The following is a 19,558-nucleotide window of genomic DNA, read 5'->3' as shown; positions in this document are numbered from 1 at the left end:
TCTCTGCTTGGCTGTGAGGTGCCCCATCTCTCTCCCTCCACCTGCCAATTCCTCCTTCCCAAATACCTGGTGTTCGTTGGTGCCATTGGCGCTCCGCCGGTGACGCCCTCTCTTGGGGTAGCCGTTGATCTTGCACTCATAACAGGCTTCGGGCGACAGCAGATTCTCCTCATCTTCCTCCTCCAGGGGCGCTGGGAGGTAGGCCTCCTTGCCAAATCCTAACCCTGATACACAGTGCCTGCAGTTCAAAAAGCAAGCAAGCAGCAGAGAGGGGATTGTCAGGGACCATAGCTGTCAACTTCCAGATCTGAAAATAAGGGACCAGCAGCCTCGAAAATAAGGGATCAGCAGCCAAAATAAGGGATTTTCCGGACACAGGTATGTTCAGCTTCAGAACCCCTCCAAGCCAAGGGCTGCCATACGGAAGAGGGAGCAAACTTGTTTTATCCAGCGCTGGAGAGCAGGACCCGAACCAAAGGATTCAAATGACAAGGAAGGAGATGAAGGCTAAACTTCATGAAGAACTCTCTGACAGCAAGTGGAACAAACTGCCTTGTAAGCCAGTGAACTCTCCTTCCTTGGAGGCCATCTATGATGGCCATCTGTTCTGGATGCTTTAGCTGAGATTCCTACATTGCAGGGGGTTGGACTGGATGACCCTCAGGGTCCCTTCCAACTTGACAATTCTATGATTCTAGGTCCACTTCAGTTTCCCCCCTTCCCCACAAACCACTTCAGCTCCCATCATCCATGTCCCTGGTGGTTTCTGCCCACAACTCCCCTTCGCTGGGTCCATCCCTGACATTGACCTTTGATCACTGTATGATGGGGCACATTGCAAGATCCCTCGGCCCTCCATTTGGAGAGGCTAAGGTCGGTGGTAGCCAAACTCAGCCCCCAAACACAGGTATCCCTCTTGTAGGTCCAATTGTTTTGCTCCATGAATCGGAGGCTGCCGGCGTTGCTGAACTTACCCTTGCCCTGCCCGGAAGTACCCGGTGGGGCACCCACACAAGTAGCCGCCTTCTGTGTTGGAGCAGCCGTAGCTACAGGGGCTCCCGCCCGCTGCACATTCGTTCACGTCCTGGCAGCCCCCAAAGGCCTGGTCGAAGTCGAAGCCGGACGGGCAGATGCATTTGAAACTCCCCAGGGTGTTGTAGCAGGAGGCCGAGCCGCAGGCCGTGGAGCTGGAGCACTCGTTCTCGTCTGCGGCCGAAAGGGTGGTTATAAGGCTGGTTATACAAGGGCCCCTTGACCCAGGACCTTCTGGCAGGGCCGGCCCACACATCAGGCGGACCGAGGCATCCGCCTTTGGGGTTGGAATCCAAGGGGCGCCGTCAGAGAAGTGGTGACTAATGGACAAAACCTTGCCAGAACCTGGAAGCTGCTGCCACAAGGCTTTGGCAGGGGCGGCACCTTCCGGTTTTGCCTCAGGCGGCGAAACTGTTTGGGCAGGCCCTGTTTTCTGCACACTAAGCAGGTGCTCTCTGATGATACTAATACGACTGGTGCAATTTTTTTAATGTTTCATGGTTTATTACGTTTTTATATATGCTGGAAGCCACTCATCAGATGAGCGGGGTATGATGATGAGGATGATAATGATGATTACCGCATGGGAGAAAAGGTTTGGCATTTGCTGCATGTTATACTTTGAAAAGGGACGTGGGTGGCACTGTGGTCTAAACCACTGAGCCTAGGGCTTGCCGATCAGAAGATCGGCAATTCGAATCCCCGTGACGGGGTGAGCTCCCGTTGCTCAGTCCCTGCTCCTGCCAACCTAGCAGTTCGAAAGCACACAGTGCAAGTAGATAAATAGGTACTGCTCTGGTGGGAAGGTAAACGGCGTTTCCGTACGCTGCTCTGGTTCGCCAGAAGCAGCTTAGTCCTGCTGGCCACATGACCCGGAAGCTGTACGCCGGCTCCCTCGGCCAATAAAGCGAGATGAGCGCCGCAACGCCAGAGTCATCTGCGACGGGACGTAACGGTCAGGGGTCCCTTTACCTTTATACTTTGAAAGACAACTAGGTGAAAATAATATTTAGGTGGTACTTAACACTGCTTGAACTAGCAAAAATGTCTAAAAATATGCCAAACACATGTTGGAAAATAATAATAATAGTAATAATAATAATTTTAATTTATTTTATCTTAACAAAACAGCAACAAACACCAGAACATCTATTATTATTATTACTACTACGCTTATGTTTGGTATAGTATGTTGCTTGTTATTATTCTTAGTACCCCGCCCATCTGACTGGATTGCCCCAGCCACTCTGGGTTGCTCCCAACACATACAAAAACACCACAAAACATCAAACTTTTAAAACTTCCCTATACAGGGCTGCCTTCAGATGTCTTCTAAAAGTCTGGTAGTTGTTGTTCTCTTTGACATCTGGTGGGAGGGCGTTCCACAGGGAGGGCGCCACCACCGAGAAGGCCCTCTGCCTGATTCCCTGTAACTTTACTTCTTGCAGTGGGGGAAACTGCCAGAAGACCCTCAGAGCTGGACCTCAGTTTCCGGGCTGAACGATGGGGGGTGGAGACGCTCCTTCAGGTCTACAGGGCTGAGGGGGCATTTAGGGCTTTCAAGGTGTGTTGAGCCTCCCTTACGGTCCCTTTCCACCCAGACCCCATTGGTTCTCTTACCTACGCACTGATTCCACTGATAATGCTGGACGTATCCCTGGGGGCAGCCGCAGCGGTACCCTCCCAAGACGTTCTGGCACCCATGTTGGCACCGGTGGTTCCCGTCACATTCGTCAACATCTGCTCACCGAGGAGGGAGAGAGAGAGATCATGTTTTAGGTGGAGAAAATCATAGACTCATAGGCCTGTAGTGGTTGCTGTACAACAACCATTGGAGTGCTGGTTGGTGGGACATTCTAGCCATTGAGGAAGAAGTCACGCAGCAGGTGGTTAACCTGTGGAACTCACCACAACAGGAAGTGATGAGGACTATTCACCAACCCCCCCCTTTTTGTCTTGAATTTCCAGTTCCGCTGGATGGTTCCTGACAGAGGGAGAATGTCTCTGGCTACTTCCAGCCTGCCTGTGTTTCCAGGTGTGATTTGATCACAAAGTCAGGTTGTGCAATTTTCGGTGGCCCGGCAGTTTCACACAACAAGGCCCCAGATTATTCTGATCTATGCTTCCTCTACGCATCTCTGAGACCACCAGAACGGTGGCTTCACCTTTGTTCCAAGGTCTGATTTTGAAATGAGATGGTCGGAAAACCATGAGAAATTTACAGTGGTGCCTCGCAAGACGAAAAGAATCCGTTCCGTGAGTCTCTTCGTCTAGCGGTTTTTCGTCTTGCGAAGCAAGCCCATTAGCGGATTAGCGCTATTAGCGGTTTAGCGGCTATTAGCGGCTATTAAAGGCTTAAGGGATTAGCGGATTAGCTGCTAAAAGGCTATTAGCAGCTTAGTGCCTTAGAAAAAGGGGATGGGGAGCGAAAACCCCCCCCCCAGGAATCGCAAGACATTTTCGTCTTGCGAAGCAAGCCCATAGGGAAATTCGTCCTGCGAAGCACCTCCAAAACGGAAAACCCTTTCGTCTAGCGGGTTTTCCGTCTTGCGAGGCATTTGTCTTGCACGGCACCACTGTATTTCTAAATCGTATAAGCTGCTGTTTGAAGCAAAACATGAGATGGTCAGCAATGATATATTGGGCCGAAGACAATTTGGTGTTGTTTTTTAAAAAAAACGTATATAATGATAAATACTTTGAAACACTTTTGGAGAATAAAAGTGATATTGGGAAAACAACAACAACCAAAAGTGACTTCACCGTAGGTTTGCACAAAATATCGGCTGCTATATTTTCAACTCCTTTTCTCATGATCTGTAGCATGGAATTTTCTTTGTTTCCCCTGGAGTTTGGGTTGGCTTAGCATTTGGGAAAACGGGTCTAGCTTTGTGTGTTATTGCCATGGGATTTTAGACCATTCCCTGTGTCCACCAGTGGCGTAGCGTGGGGGGTGCAGGGGGGGCCGGCCGCACCAGGCGCAACATCTGGGGGGGGGCGCGCTCGCACTCGCAGCTCTCTGCCCCTACCTGGCTCACTCACTCTCTCTCACTGCAGTGCTGGCTGTGCGAATCCGATCTAAGCTGCCGGGTCGCCGCCCACTGTGGAGGGGGGGGGCCAGGCGTGCGGTGCGGTGCGGAGAGAGAGCGAGGGACTATCTGGGGGATGGACAGTGCAGCGGGGGGGGGGCACGCAAATTACTTGCCCCGGGTTAGGGGGCGCAAATTACTTGCCTTGCCCCGGGTGCTGACAACCCACGCTACGCCACTGGTGTCCATACATACCTTCGCAACTACTTCCAGAGGTGTCGAGGGCAAACCCTTTTTGACACTCGCAGTTGTAGCTCCCAGGGGTGTTTAGGCACTGCCCTTTGACCCCACACAAGGTGGGCTGCGCTGTGCACTCGTTGTTATCTGCAGGACGAGAAGGGGGGGCCCAAAGAAGAGAGATCTCGTGAACAACAACAAAAAAGCACACATTAGCCCCATCTATAGTAGACACAAGCACAGTCCAACAACGCCCCCGTATTGGCCCAATTGCAAAGAGTTGCCAAACTGGACTGCAGTGTGGTGGCAGTGGGGAATCAGTGGCTTCATAATGGAGCGTGCGGCTTGGCTCGCTTGCTTGAGATATACCGTAATTTTCGCTCTATAAGATGCACCAGACCACAAGACGCACCTAGTTTTTGGAGGAGGAAAATAAGAAAAGAAATATTCTGAATCTCAGAAGCCTGAACAGTAAGAGGGATCGCTGCGCAGTGAAAGCAGCGATCCCTCTTGCTGTTCTGGCTTCTGGGATAGCTGCACAGCCTGCATTCGCTCCGTAAGACGCACACACATTTCCCCTTACTTTTTAGGAGGGAAAAAGTGAGTCTTATAGAGCAAAAAATACGGTATGTTTTCCTGGCAAGCACTCCTGCATTGCTCATGCTGTTGGCGTGTGGGTGGAATGCCTTGCAGAGGTTGCATTATAGGGTGGCGGCCAGTGAATGGACCTGAAGCCAGCAGGGAGCAGATAAAAAGGTCAAAGCTAAAGGACCCATGGATGGTTAAGTCCAGGAATCAGGGGGCCGAGGGATGAACTACAGGCTATGCGCAAATGTGTGCAGTAGAGACCTGCGGATTTATTTCTCTTTGTGAACCGGCTTCCCAGGAAAGGTTCGCCCTTGCCTTTGGGAGGGCACCAGGGGAACTCACCGATGCAGGATGAATGGTGCTGGGTGAAACCCGGGGGGCACTTGCAGTTGAAGCCCCCGATGACGTTGACGCAGAGGAACTGGCAGTTGTGTTGCTTTGTGGAGCACTCGTCGAGGTCTGGATTCGTAAAGAAAACGAGCCGAGTTACGATGTACGATATATACGATATCTTTATTGTCATTGTCCCATGCAGAACAATGAAATTGAAAAATCTACATAAATCTACATAAATATCTATTTATCTACATTAATACTACATAAAAACTACATAAAACTACATAAAAACTCTGAAACCCCATTTTAAAATACACTATACTATAGAGACCCCTTATGCTGCGTTTAGAATCAGAATTGCATTTGCGTAGAAACTGTTTCTCAGGCAGCTAGTCCTGGCCTTTATAACCCTGTACCTTCTTCCAGAAGGCAGAAGCTGAAAGAGATGATGATGATGATGATGATGATGATTATTATTACTGATGTTGAGTCTTGGGTTCAAGTCCTGCAACCCAGAGCAGGAGAACAACAGCTTGCTCTATCTTCCACATAACATGTAATTTCTTACTCTGGCCACTCCTCACCTCACAGCGCCGGTGGCAGGTAGGTTAAGCCAAGGGGCAGCGACTGGCCCCTGAGGGATTTGAACCCTGGCTCTAGTCCGATGCTCTAACCACTACACCACACTGCTGCAAGAGTGCTTTAAAGGTAAGGTGTGGGTGTGGCCCATAGCTGTCAACTTACAGATTTGAAAATAAGAGACCAGCAGCCTCGAAAATAAGGGATCAGCAGCCAAAATAAGGGATTTTCCAAACACAGGTATGTTCAACTTCTGAGCCCCTCCAAGCCAAAGGCAGAAAGCCCAGCCAGCAGCCAAACGAAGCCTCAAGCGGTGGTTCCCACAGCGCAGCAACCCGGCAAAGGGGATGCAGCAAGGAAAACCACAGTCACTTCTCCGCTATGAAGCGCTGAGCAAAGGCGAGTCCCCAGGCAACGCGGCCGATTTGATCGGCACAAGGCATGCAAGCTCCACCCCCCAGTCGTCCTTAGACTCCTTATTGGGTGAGCAACGCAGCCAAGCAACACAGTTGGAGCCTCCCTCCTCCCTGGCCGGCAGGGAGGGAGAAAGAGGAGCTGCTTCCTTTGAAACCCGGGAAATTTAAGGGACATCATCAATAAGGGGCAGCAGCGGGACACGGCGCTGGGATAAAGGACTTTCCCGCCAAATAAGGGACGGTTGACAGCTATAGTGTGGATCCTAGGGCCTTCCAGGGGCAGCTGGTGTTTGCAAAGATCGAATCCATTTGGCACCCCAGCTTCTCCCCCAAATTTTAGTTACCTTTGCAGGTCTTTCCGTCTTCTTGCAGGATGTAACCTCGGGGGCAGGAACACTGAAAACTTCCTTCCGTGTTCTTGCAGATGAAGTTGCATGGCTTGGGCGACTGGTTGCACTCGTCTAGGTCTACGGTGAAGCGAATATGATATAACAGCAATAAGAATAAGAATAAGAATAATAATAATGTCCTGCTTTCCCCCCAGGCAGTTTCCAAAGTACAAAACCAACGACAAAACAGAAAAAGACGAAAACATAGAAACAGCAAAGTGCAATCAAACACCAATAGTTGTACCTCGGAAGTTGAACGGAATCCTTTCTGGAAGACCGTTCGACTTCTAAAACGTTCAGAAACCAAGGCGTGGCTTCCGATTGGCTGGAGGAAAACTGGAGGTGTTGGAAGCTGAAGGGGTAACAGGGTTTAGCGAGAAGGGAGATTCTGTGCCAGACAGCAGTGTAGAATTAGGGGCTGGAGAGGAGGGCGGCCAAGAAATAGAGTTGAGGCAGTTGATGAATTCAGGGTGTCTCCCTCTCCTGCTGCAACCAGCTCCTCTCCCTCATGGTCTCCCGAAACCAGAAGAGGGATGAAGAAGGAGGAGCAAAGGCAGGCACGGTGGAGACGTCTCAGATTGCTTGGGAGGGAACCGGCCGAGATGGGGCCTTAGAGAGCGACAGGAAAGTCCTCATTGGGGAGAGTTGCTGTGATCACTAGGCCTGTTCTGGTTTCTTTGAGTGAAGAGTTAACTTCGCAGCCACCTTGTGAGTTATCGCTGACCCGATCCCGACACCCGCACATGAAGATTGCTCTCAAATTGCCAGGGACTTCCCAGGAATCTGGTTTGCATTTTGTGGGTGCAGAGGGAAGGACAGCCTGCTGGCTTGAGCCAGGCTGCCTGCTTCCGCGAAAACCCTTACCCTGGCAAGATGTGCCGGTGATATCGTTGGTGTAGCCTAGCCGGCAGTGGCAGCGGAACGAACCCATGCTGTTGATGCACTGGCCATGTTTGCAGAGGTTGGGCAGCACTCTGCACTCGTCAATGTCTGCAGCGGGAGAGGAAAGGACCGATGGTTAGGATATGATTACCAGATGTCCCCGTTTCCCGGGGACAGTCCCTGGATTTACAAATCTGTCCCTGGACAAAATCCGTCCCCAGAATGTCCCCGGATTTCATTTAATGTCCCCGGATTTATATTTTAAGTGTTGTAGATTTATTAGTAATAATAATAATAATAATTTTTATTTATACCCCGCCCTCCCCAGCCAAGGCTGGGCAACAGGGTGGCTAAGAAGCAATAATAAAAACAAGTTGAATGAATGCAACTTAAAAACAAGATTAAAATACAACATTAAAATATTCAAACATGAAAATATTAAAATGAAGCCTCATCACAGGAGGAGAAAGGAAAAAGAAAGAGGGGGAGGGAATCAAATTGGCTCCAAGCCAAAGGCCAGGTGGAACAACTCTGTCTTACAGGTCCTGCGGAAAGAAATCGGATCCTGCAGGGCCCTGGTCTCATGGAGCCAGTGTTGAAAAGGCCCTGGCTCTCGTTGAAGCTAATCTAACTTCATTAGGGCCCGGAACCACTAGGGTGTTGCTATTTATGGGCCTTGAGGCTCTCCGTGGGGCATACTGGGAGAGGAGGTCATGTAGGTAGGGAATGAATGTTGTGTGATTGGTTCAACGGCACAAGACACATCATATGGGTGTCAGCATCACCCTTGAGCCAGTGTCACCAACTGGACTCATCCACCTCAGCCCCGACTGGGCTAGGCGAGCTGGGTAGCACTTCCAGAGACCACCTTCCTCACAGGAACAGGTCCAAGTGCCGTGGACTCACAACTCAGAGCTGTGAGCACCAAACTCACTTCCAGAAGACAGTCGTTGTACAGCAGAGTACAGCAGAGCATAAATCACTCGGACGACAGCGCTGAAGAATATCTTCTTTTATTCAGTAACAGCTACTGTACTATACAAACTATATACAAATGGAGATGCTGGACTGCACTGAGTCTTACAGCTGCTTTCTGCAGTGACCTTATCTACACAGAGATAACACTCAGTCTTTTTCTCTCCCTGACTGACTCTCTCACTGACTCTCTCACTGACCGACTCACTCACTGACCGACTCTCTCTCTGATGTGGTGCTGGAGCAGAATAAGTAGATATAAGAACACGCCTCCTCCTCTCTGCAGAATCAGCAGACTGCTCAGGAGATTCTTGGGTATGGGAGGGGTGAAATCTCCTCAATGGGGACTTCCGGTGAGGCAAAATGGCGCCATGGCCTTGAGCAGCTCTTGAAGCCAGCCAGAACCAACTGCACTACCAGGCTGGCTCCGGGCTGCTGAGGTTGCCACTGCCACTGCCAAGGGGGAACCGGGGACGCCCGACACATCAACTGGGGGAACTGCTGACTCCCCCACGCAACCCAAATCGAGCATGCCCAGCCATCCGGCCAACTGGCTGCAGAGGAGAATAATAATAATAATAATTTATTATTTGTACCCCGCCCATCTGGCTGGGTTTCCCCAGACACTCTGGGCGGCTTCCAACAAAGATGAAAAATGCACTAAAATGTCACATATTAAAAACGTCCCTGAACAGGGCTGCTTTAAGATGTCTTCTGAATGTCAGGTAGTTGCTTATCACTTTGACATCTGGTCAGAGGGCGTTCCACAGGGTGGGCGCCACCACCGAGAAGGCCCTCTGCCTGGTTCCCTGTAACGTGGCCTCTCACAGTGAGGGAACCGCCAGAAGGCCCTCGGAGCTGGACCTGAGTGTCTGGGCAGAACGATGGGGGTGGAGACGCTCCTTCAGATATACTGGGCCGAGGCCGTTTAGGGCTTTAAAGGTCAGCACCAACACTTTGAATTGTGCTCGGAAACGTACTGGGAGCCAATGTAGGTCTTTCAAGATCGGTGTTATATGGTCTCGGCGGCCGCTCCCAGTCACCAGTCTAGCTGCCACATTCTGGATTAGTTGTAGTTTCCGGGTCACCTTCAAAGGTAGCCCCATGTAGAGCGTATTGCAGTAGTCCAAGCGGGAGATAACCAGAGCATGCAACACTCTGGCGATACAGTCTGCAGGCAGATAGGGTCTCAGCCTACGTACCAGATGGAGCTGGTAAACAGCTGCCCTGGACACAGAATGGACCTGCACCTCCATGGATATTATTTCTTAAAAAAACAACTTTTAAAAATACCTTTCCCCCCCTTTTCAAAAAAAAAAAGTGTCCCCGGATTATTTGAAAAAAATCTGGTAACCTTAGGTTAGGATCACCCCCAATGCAAAGCCAGTTGTGGTCTGGGGGAGCATGGGGGGGGGGCTCAGAGACTTTGCAGGCGCTAGGGGAAGACCCCCAGGGGCCCGGGGAGCCCGAACCCCGCTTGACAGGCTCACCTCTCCCGTCGGTTGCATAGCCTGGCCCATGCGGGCACATTTTCTTGTACTGGGCGGTGGCAGGAAAGGGGCAGAGTTCGCACTGGGGGCCCCAGCCCCGCCCTCCATTGCAGCAGCACTCCGATTTCGTGACCTGGTGCCGGTTGGTCGAGGACATCTGGCACATGGTCTGCAGCACCTCGGTGAAGCAGAATCCTTGGCGAGTGTCTGGGAAGGGGAGAGGAAGAGATCGGCAGTCAGTGGCGTAGCGGGGTGTGTGCCCCGGGCACAAAATTACCAGGGGCCAAAATTTCAAAAGGGGGAAAAAAACAGCATGTGCCTCTCTCAAGAGTCAGGGAGTCCCTCAATTTCCACTCTTCCCCCCCCTCCCCAAACCATCAGGTTCTTCCATCAGGACAAAGGCACATATTTTATTCGGCTGTTTATATTATTGTTTCGTTTCGTTTTCAAATTCTTCCAATGGCAAACTGAAGTTGGAAAGGGACCAAATAGGTACCGTGCGCTGCTCTGGTTCGCCAGAAGCGGCTTAGTCCTGCTGGCCACGTGACCCGGAAGCTGTATGCCAGATCCCTCGGCCAGTAAAGCGAGATGAGCGCCGCAACCCCAGAATCGGTCGCCACTGGACCTAATGGTCAGGTGTCCCTTTACCTTTACCTTTAGCCCAACCCGCTACAATGCTGCCTAATGGCACCCATGGGGGAGTGACGCTGATGGGAGGAGCCTCATTATGTCTGGCGGCTTAGAGGCGGAGCCTGATGGCACAGGGGGCGGAGCCAATGGCAAAACCCTCTCGCCCTTCCCAAATCTGCCTCTGCCCTCAATTCTCTCCCCTTAGGAAGAGGAGAAGGTCAAACTCGCCCAGTGCTTCCAACTCAATGTCTACGAGCTGGAAACATGGCCAGGCTATCCTGTGATGACTGCAGCTGCCTCATCGAGGCCATCACAAGACGACTGCAACTGAAAGCTCAAGAGGAAGCTGCTGGGTGAGAATGGTTATCGCTTACCAAGGCACTCGGTGCCGGAGGGGCTGCTCTGGAAGCCTTCGTTGCAGTCGCATTGGTAGCTGCCCACGGAATTGACACAGCGCCCATTGGGGCAAATGCCTGGTTTGGTCCGGCACTCATTCTCATCTGAGGGCAGCAAGGAATGAAAGGAGGAGGTTAGAAGTGTGACAAAGAGTTTGTTATGGGCCAGTTCAGTGGCCACGAGGTTGAACTATACATCTGAGGGGCAAATTTATCTCCCCGGGATGTCAAAGCACCACACAGGGATTTAAGTAGAACTACTTGTAAGCTCCACATCAAAAAAACCAAAGATCACGGCCACTGGTCCCATCACCTCCTGGCAAATAGAAGGGGAAGAAATGGAGGCAGTGAGAGATTTTACTTTCTTGGGCTCCATGATCACTGCAGATGGTGACAGCAGCCACGAAATTAAGAGACGCCTGCTTCTTGGGAGAAAAGCAATGACAAACCTAGACAGCATCTTAAAAAGCAGAGACATCACCTTGCCAACAAAGGTTTGTATAGTTGAAGCTATGGTTTTCCCAGTAGTGGTGTATGGAAGTGAGAGCTGGACCATAAAGAAGGCTGATCGCCGAAGAATGGATGCTTTTGAATTCTGGTGCTGGAGGAGACTCTTGAGAGTCCCATGGACTGCAAGAAGATCAAACTGATCTATTCTGAAGAAAATTAGCCCTGAGTGCTCAGTGGAAGGACAGATCCTGAAGCTGAGGCTCCAAGACTTTGGCCACCTCATGAGAAGAGAAGACTCCCTGGAAAAGACCCTGATGTTGGGAAAGATGGAGGGCGCAAGGAGAAGGGGATGACGGAGGACGAGATGGTGGGACAGTGTTCTCGAAGCTACCAGCATGAGTTTGACCAAACTGCGGGAGGCAGTAGAAGACAGGAGTGCCTGGCGTGCTCTGGTCCAGGGGGTCACAAAGAGTCGGACACGACTAAACGACTAAACAACAACTTGTAAGTACCAAACTGGCCCAGGAGTAAAATAGGTTGAACTGAATAACATTATGAATTGAGAACAGCATGGAAAGAAAGAAAGATGTTAATGGAATAAGTTAATTTTATTTGAAAGTGGATATTGGAAAACTGCTAAAATGAGTATCATGAAAACACAGTTAGGGGGGATCTGAGGAAGTCACTTAACAATGTTATTTAAATTGGGATTTTAACAGCAAAGATATATGTTTGTCTGTTTGTCCATTGTAATGTTTTCTTTTGTGTTTACGATAAATTTGGGAAATAAAAAACAAACAAAAAACAAAGCACCACACAGGGCTTGCAAACCTGATCCGAGTTAATAATAATAATAATAATAATAATAATAATAATAATAATAATAATTTATTATTTATACCCTACCCATCTGGCTGGGTTTCCAGAGCCATTCTGGGCAGCTTCCAACAAAGTATTAAATTACAGAGTTAACTCCACTCCAGCTGTCTTTTGGAAAGAAGCACAGCTCCCACGACTCTGTATGAAATTACTGTATTTTTTGCTCTATAAGACTCACTTTTCCCCTCCTAAAAAGTAAGGGGATATGTGTGTGCGTCTTATGGAGCAAATGCAGGCTGCGCAGCTATCTCAGAAGCCAGAACAGCAAGAGGGATTGCTGCTTTCGCTGCACAGCGATCCCTCTTGCTGTTCTGGCTTCTGAGATTCAGAATATTTTTTTCCCTTGTTTTCCTCCTCCAAAAACTAGGTGCGTCTTGTGGTCTGGTGCGTCTTATAGAGCGAAAAACATGGTACGCAGAACTTCCCAAAGGCAAAATGTAGAAACAAGACCAAGTGCCCGTTTCTTTAAATGTAGCCTTTACGTTATGTATGCAGTCGTGGTCAAGTGCGATATGTGATGCCCCATAAGTTCCGTCCAAATATCCCTTCAGTAAAGAAGGGCGAGGCAGAAGGACTTCATGTAAATGAAATAAGCAAATAAATAAAGGGCCCTTCTGGGCCCAGAAATTCAGGGTCCTCCCTGTGTGTTTCCATCGCAGTAATGAGGACTAGAATGCTGTGGCTTCTTTGAAAAGAAGTCAGTGAAAAGGCAGCCACCTGTGCAGCCTTCGCCATCCGGCCGACGCTGCATGCCAGGGGGGCAGATGCAGGCGAACGTTCCGATGAGATTCTTGCACATCATCCCATGCGATTCGCAGTCATGCATGCCTTCGGCGCATTCGTCCAAATCTGCAGGGAAAGGGGTAAATAATGATAATGATAATTTATTATTTATACCCTGCCCACGTGGGTGGTGCTGTGGGTTAAACCACAGAGCCTAGGACTTGCCGATCAGAAGGTCGGCGGTTCAAATCCCCGCAATGACGGGGTGAGCTCCCGTTGCTCGGTCCCTGCTCCTGCCAACCTAGCAGTTCGAAAGCACGTCAAAGTGCAAGTAGATAAATAGGTACCGCTCCAGCAGGAAGGTAAACGGCGTTTCCGTGCGCTGCTCTGGTTCGCCAGAAGCGGCTTAGTCCTGCCGGCCACATGACCCGGAAGCTGTACGCCGGCTCTCTTGGCCAATAAAGCGAGATGAGCGTCGCAACCCCAGAGTCGGCCACGACTGGACCTAATGGTCACGGGTCCCTTTACCTTTACCTTTACCCTGCCCATCTGGCTGGGCTTCCCCAGCCACTCTGGGCGGCTTCCAACAAACTATTAAAATACTGTAACACACCAAACATTAAAAGCTTCCCTGAACAGGGCTGCCTGGTGGGAGGGGCTCCACAGGGCTCCACAGGGCGGGCGCCACCACCGAGAAGGACCTCTGCCTGGTTCCCTGTAACTTGGCTTCTCACAGTGAGGGAACTGCCAGAAGGCCCTCGGAGCTGGACCTCAGTGTCCGGGGAGAACGATGGGGGTGGAGACGCATGAGAGCATAGGCTCGGAACATCAGCTTGGCGCACAGAACATCCTGGGTTCAAAATCCCCGCCACCGTCAATATAGGGCTGGGAATATCCTCTGCCTAAACTCTTTTGGGGGGTGGCTGCCAACCAGTGCGGGTAACACTGAACCAGATGTAGGAATGGAAGATGCAGACCGGCAGAACTGATCTAGGGAACATTTTGTTGAGCTTCCTTCTCACCTTTGCACATCCTCCGGTCGTCTCGCAGAGTGTAGCCGGACGGGCAGGTGCAGTCGTAGGAGCCAAGGGCATTGATGCAGCGGAAAGCACAGAGCAACGGGTTCAAGGCGCACTCGTTGATATCTGTGTAGGAGAGAGGGATGGAGTCAGGTAAAAGGGATTCTCTAAAATGTACAATTCTTATTAAATTTTCTAATTCACATTTCAAAACATTCATTTAAACAACCTTAAAATATCAATGACTTCCCTTCTTCTCCTTCCGTGGTTCATTTTGCATACCATAGGTAAAGGTAAAGGGACCCCTGACCGTTAGGTCCAGTCGCGGACGACTCTGGGGTTGCGGCGCTCATCTCGCTTTACTGGCCGAGGGAGCCGGCGTACATAGAGTTGGAAGAGACCACAAGGGCCATCGAGTCCAACCCCCTGCCAAGCAGGAAACACCATCAGAGCACTCCTGACATATGGTTGTCAAGCCTCTGCTTAAAGACCTCCAAAGAAGGAGACTCCATCACACCCCTTGGCAGCAAATTCCACTGTCAAACAGCTCTTACTGTCAGGAAGTTCTTCCTAATGTTTAGGTGGAATCTTCTTTCTTGTAGTTTGGATCCATTGCTCCGTGTCCGCTTCTCTGGAGCAGCAGAAAACAACCTTTCTCCCTCCTCTAGGTGACATCCTTTTATATATTTGAACATGGCTATCATATCACCCCTTAACCTCCTCTTCTCCAGGCTAAACATGCCCAGCTCCCTTAGCCGTTCCTCATAAGGCATCGTTTCCAGGCCTTTGACCATTTTGGTTGCCCTCCTCTGGACACGTTCCAGTTTGTCAGTGTCCTTCTTGAACTGTGGTGCCCAGTTCTTTTTGTTCTCTTATTCTATACGTTAATCTCCAAGCTGAGCATTTTCCATCAGTTTAAGTTGCCATTCTTCTTCGGTTGGGACCAAATAGGTACCGTCCGCTGCTCTGGTTCGCCAGAAGCGGCTTAGTCCTGCTGGCCACATGACCCGGAAGCAGTACGCCGGCTCCCTCGGCCAGTAAAGCGAGATGAGCGCCGCAACCCCAGAGTCGGTCACAACTGGACCTAAGGGTCAGGTGTCCCTTTACCTTTAAGCAAACTAAGGCCTGGGGGCCGGATCTGGCCCAATTACCTTCTAAATCAGGCCTGTGGATGGTCTGGGAATCAGCGTGCTTTTACATGAGTAGAATGTGCCCTATTATTTCAAATGCATCTCTGGGTTATTTGTGGGGCCTGCCTGGTGTTTTTACATGAGTAGAATGTGTGCTTTTATTTTAAATGCCTCTCTGGATTATTTGTGGGGCATAGGAATTCATTCATTATTATTTTTCAAAATATAGTCCGGCCCCCCACAAGTTCTGAGGGACAGTGGACCGGCCCCCCGCTGAAAACGTTTGCAGACCCCCGATTTAATACAACCCCTAGCAACACAGGAATATGCAGCTGTCACATAATAACATGCCAATAATAACAGCGTCAAACACCCAAGCAAACCCGCCACCCTGCAAAGTCCCCACTAACCTTCGCAGGTCATCATAGGTCCCGGCTCAAACCCTTCCCCGCAAATGCACTCAAAGCCCCCCACCACGTTGGTGCAGGTCCCGTTGCCGCAGGGGTTCCCGATGGAGCACTCGTCCGTGTCTGGGGTGGCAGGGAAGGAAGAGGAGACAAATGAAAACATCAATATTGGCAAGAGCGGTGGCAAGAGCCGGCAGATGAAGGTGATGGGCTATATGGAATTGGCGGAAATGACCGGCAGAATCCGAGACCAGGGAGAAGAGTCGGTGGAAGAAGATTGGAAGAAATTTAAAGACTATTTACAAAAATACAGTGGTGCCTCGCAAGACAAAAAGAATCTGTTCCATGAGTCTCTTCGAAGCAAGCCCATTAGCGGATTAGCGCTATTAGCGGCTATTAGCGGCTATTAGCGACTATTAGCGGCTTAAGGGATTAGCAGATTAGCTGCTAAAAGGCTATTAGCAGCTTAGTGCCTTAGAAAAAGGGGGTGAGGAGCGAAACCCCCCCCCCAGGAATCGCAAGACATTTTCGTCTTGCGAAGCAAGCCCATAGCAAATTCGTTTTGCGAAACACCTCCAAAATGGAAAACCCTTTCGTCTAGCAGGTTTTCTGTCTTGCGAGGCATTCGTCTTGCGGGGCACCACTGTACTGTAAAATTAATGAATGTTAGAATGATGTTGGATTGAAGTTAAGTGGTTTTTAGCAGCAATGTTATAAAGGAATATGTAAAAATGGATTGTTAACAGGTGATAATCTAAAGCTATAATATATTAAGATAAAAGATTAAGATAAAATCAAAGAGGGAAAGGATTTGCTGAATTAACTAACTGAACTGGAATACAAGAAAGGGAGGTGTGAGGAGGTCAGGGAAACAAGCAAATGAAAGATAAGATATGGAAAGATTGATCTGTTTTTATTTTGTGTTTTTTTCCCCTTTTTATTCTTCTTTTTTATTTTTGTAATATGTTGAAATGTCAATAAATATCTTAAAAAAAAAGAAAGAGCGGTGGCAAGAGCCCAGGGGGTCCCAGGCACTCACCCGGGGTCTGTGGTCCTCTGGAGAATCAAGACGCGGCGGATACTGCCGTAGCTTTCAAAAATATGCTTTGTTCACCTATTTACTCCTTCCGTCTGCACAGAAGGAGCCCAGATCTTACAGCACGCTTATTTCAAGAGGGGCTTGTCCCCCACAGCAGCACAGGCAGCCTTCGGCCAGCCTGCCCAAGATGGATCCTGGCAGTGGCAGAGCTTCAAGCTTCAGCGGGGGTGGGGGGCACAGAGCAGGCAGGGGTTGTGGCTGGCACGCATCCTGGGGCATCACACGCTGCCCATAGGGGTGTGGCACGCGTCCTGGGGGCGTGGGGTGCCATCTGTGTACCTTGGTTCTCAAACGCCAAAAATGGTTCTGGTTTTCAAACGTTTTTTGGAAGTCGAACGTCTGATGTGGCTGTCGGCTATTGTTTCCGGGGCGCCTGCACCAATCAGAAGCTGTGCCTTGGTTTTTGAACATTTTGGAAGGCAAAACGGACTTCCGGAACGGATTACATTTGTTGCTTCTGTTTCTGCTATATATTTTGTGTTTTCGTTTTTGAGGCTTTTTCAGTTCATTGGTTTTTGTGACTGTGTGGAACCCAGTTCAGCTACTGATTGATTGATTGTGTCACTGTGGAAATGGATAAAAGCCCCCCATCCAAACAATGGCTATCATCAGTGCAGATAAGAAATGTTTTTTAAATTTTTTAATCAACTACAATACTGTCTTATTTATTTTACAGTACAGTACATTGATTATTGCTTTCATTTTATGGATCAATGGTCTCGTTAGATAGCAAAATTCATGTTCGATTTCCGTTTTAGGGGTTGTTTCTAAAAGTCTGGAACGGATTAATCCGTTTTGCATTGATTTCTATGGGGAAACACGCCTCGGTTTTGGAAGGCTTTGGTTTTGGAACAGAGTTCCGGAACGGATCAAGTTTGAGAACCAAGGTACCACTGTATATATGGGGAAAGGTGACGAAGTGGTATATAGGTATCCCACCCCCACCTGTTCCGCATCCCAGATACATTTGCCCCCCCCCACTCACCCACACAGTTCACTCCAGTGTAGTCGAGGTTGTAGCCAAAGGGGCACTCGCAACGGAACGAACCGTCTGTGTTGATGCAATTCCCGTTGATGCAGATGCCCGGGTTTTCGGAGCACTCGTTCACATCTGGAAAGGGAGCAACACCGTGAACGGAGCAATAAAGTCCTCTGCCTGCTACGTGGTCCGTGGCCGGGGACAAAGGATCCTGGGGGCCACAGGCTTCCCGATCCACGATCGGAGGGCCAGGACCCGAACCGAGGGATTCAAGTGGCGAGAAACGAGATTCCGACTCGACGAGTAGAATCGCAGAGTTTGAAGGAGATGACTCGAGGCTCATCTAGCCCAAACCCCTTGCAATCACAGCTAAGGAATCCCATTTGGCCTCTGCTTAAAAGGCTGAGTGTCTCTGGGGAGAGCATTCCACAGTCAAGGAGCCACCACCGAAAAGGCCCTGTTCTCTTGTTACTCACCTTCTCTGGTATCCCCGGGTCCAGGAATTGCACCGTGACCGTAAGGGCACAGCTCCTGGAAAGCAACTGCAGAGAGAGAGGGGAAATGAAGCATGCTTGTTTTGCTCTTTCGTTTCAATGGGTCTACTCTGAGCAGGGCTAAGTTGTGAAAACCCATGGTGCTTTTATCTGCTGCTATCACCTTGCCGACAAAGGTCCGTATAGTTAAAGCTATGGTTTTCCCAGTAGTGATGTATGGAAGTGAGAGCTGGACCATGAAGAAGGCTGATCGCCGAAGAATGGATGCTTTTGAATTCTGGTGCTGGAGGAGACCCTTGAGAGTCCCATGGACTGCAAGAAGATCAAACCTCTCCATTCTGAATGAAATCAGCCCTGAGTGCTTACTGGAAGGACAGATCCTGAAGCCGAGGCTCCAAGACTTTGGCCACTTCATGAGAAGAGAAGACTCCCTGGAAAAGACCTGATGTCGGGAAAGATGGAGGGCGCAAGGAGAAGGGGACGACGGAGGACGAGATGGTTGGATAGTGTTCTCGAAGCTACCAGCAGGAGTGTGACCAAACTGTGGGAGGCAGTGGAAGACAGGAGTGCCTGGCGTGCTCTGGTCCAGGGGGTCACGAAGAGGTGGACACGACTAAACAACAACAAATCTTATTTGGGCTTTTCATGTTGCAGCTCTGGCTCTCTGGAATGAATTACCAGTGGTAATCAGAGAGGAGACCAGTCTGAGCTTGTTTAGGTGCACACAGAAGACACCTGGATTGTGTGCTTGCTGACGTTAAGCCATACTTAGAAGAGCCCCGCTGAAATCCATCCCCTCCAACATTTCTCCAATGAAAATAAGAACGTCCTATTCCATCCCCTCCAACATTTCTCCGATGAAAACAGGGACGTCCTATTCCATCCCCTCCAACATTTCTCCAATGAAAATAGGAACGTCCTATTCCATCCCCTCCAACATTTCTCCAATGAAAATAGGGACGTCCTATTCCATCCCCTCCAACATTCCTCTGATGTAAATAAGAACGTCCTATTCCATCCCCTCCAACATTTCTCCAATGAAAATAAGAACGTCCTATTCCATCCCCTCCAACATTTCTCCGATGAAAACAGGGACGTCCTATTCCATCCCCTCCAACATTTCTCCAATGAAAATAGGGACGTCCTATTCCATCCCCTCCAACATTTCTCCAATGAAAATAGGGACATCCTATCCCATCCCCTCCAACATTTCTCCAATGAAAATAGGGACATCCTATTCCATCCCCTCCAACATTTCTCCAATGAAAATAGGGACGTCCTATTCCATCCCCTCCAATATTTCTCTGATGAAAATAAGGACGTCTGAAGGAAAAGCGGGACATACCGGGATCAAATCAGAAACCGTAACAACTTCTGTAAATCCAGGACTGTCCCTGGAA

General features: G+C 49.7%; 1 protein-coding gene across 8 annotated transcripts in view; it reads right to left on the bottom strand.

Annotated features, from left to right (window-relative positions):
- Positions 1-19,558, bottom strand: part of FBN3 (fibrillin 3) — a 153,870-nt gene that overhangs the window by 3,126 nt on the left and 131,186 nt on the right. For 6 of the 8 annotated variants that reach the window (XM_083421307.1, XM_083421313.1, XM_083421311.1 and 3 more), the window contains 14 exons: positions 18,141-18,206; positions 17,671-17,796; positions 15,590-15,709; positions 14,053-14,175; positions 13,025-13,156; positions 10,958-11,083; positions 9,954-10,160; positions 7,471-7,596; positions 6,562-6,684; positions 5,229-5,345; positions 4,317-4,445; positions 2,653-2,772; positions 975-1,206; positions 67-238 (listed from right to left, as the gene is read on the bottom strand). In XM_083421307.1, the coding sequence (XP_083277433.1) occupies positions 67-238; positions 975-1,206; positions 2,653-2,772; positions 4,317-4,445; positions 5,229-5,345; positions 6,562-6,684; positions 7,471-7,596; positions 9,954-10,160; positions 10,958-11,083; positions 13,025-13,156; positions 14,053-14,175; positions 15,590-15,709; positions 17,671-17,796; positions 18,141-18,206 (1,919 nt within the window). Of the gene's footprint in view, positions 1-66; positions 239-974; positions 1,207-2,652; positions 2,773-3,902; positions 3,957-4,300; positions 4,446-5,228; positions 5,346-6,561; positions 6,685-7,470; positions 7,597-9,953; positions 10,161-10,957; positions 11,084-13,024; positions 13,157-14,052; positions 14,176-15,589; positions 15,710-17,670; positions 17,797-18,140; positions 18,207-19,558 lie in introns of those variants that run through there. The other 2 variants (XM_083421312.1, XM_083421314.1) reach the window with 2 other exon arrangements.

The sequence above is a fragment of the Podarcis tiliguerta genome (genome assembly GCF_965153285.1).
Source record: "Podarcis tiliguerta genome assembly, chromosome: 18".
NCBI classification, from domain to species: domain Eukaryota; kingdom Metazoa; phylum Chordata; class Lepidosauria; order Squamata; family Lacertidae; genus Podarcis; species Podarcis tiliguerta.
The sequence above is the reverse complement of the archived record's forward strand: the minus strand, read 5'-3'. Positions and strand labels throughout refer to the sequence as shown.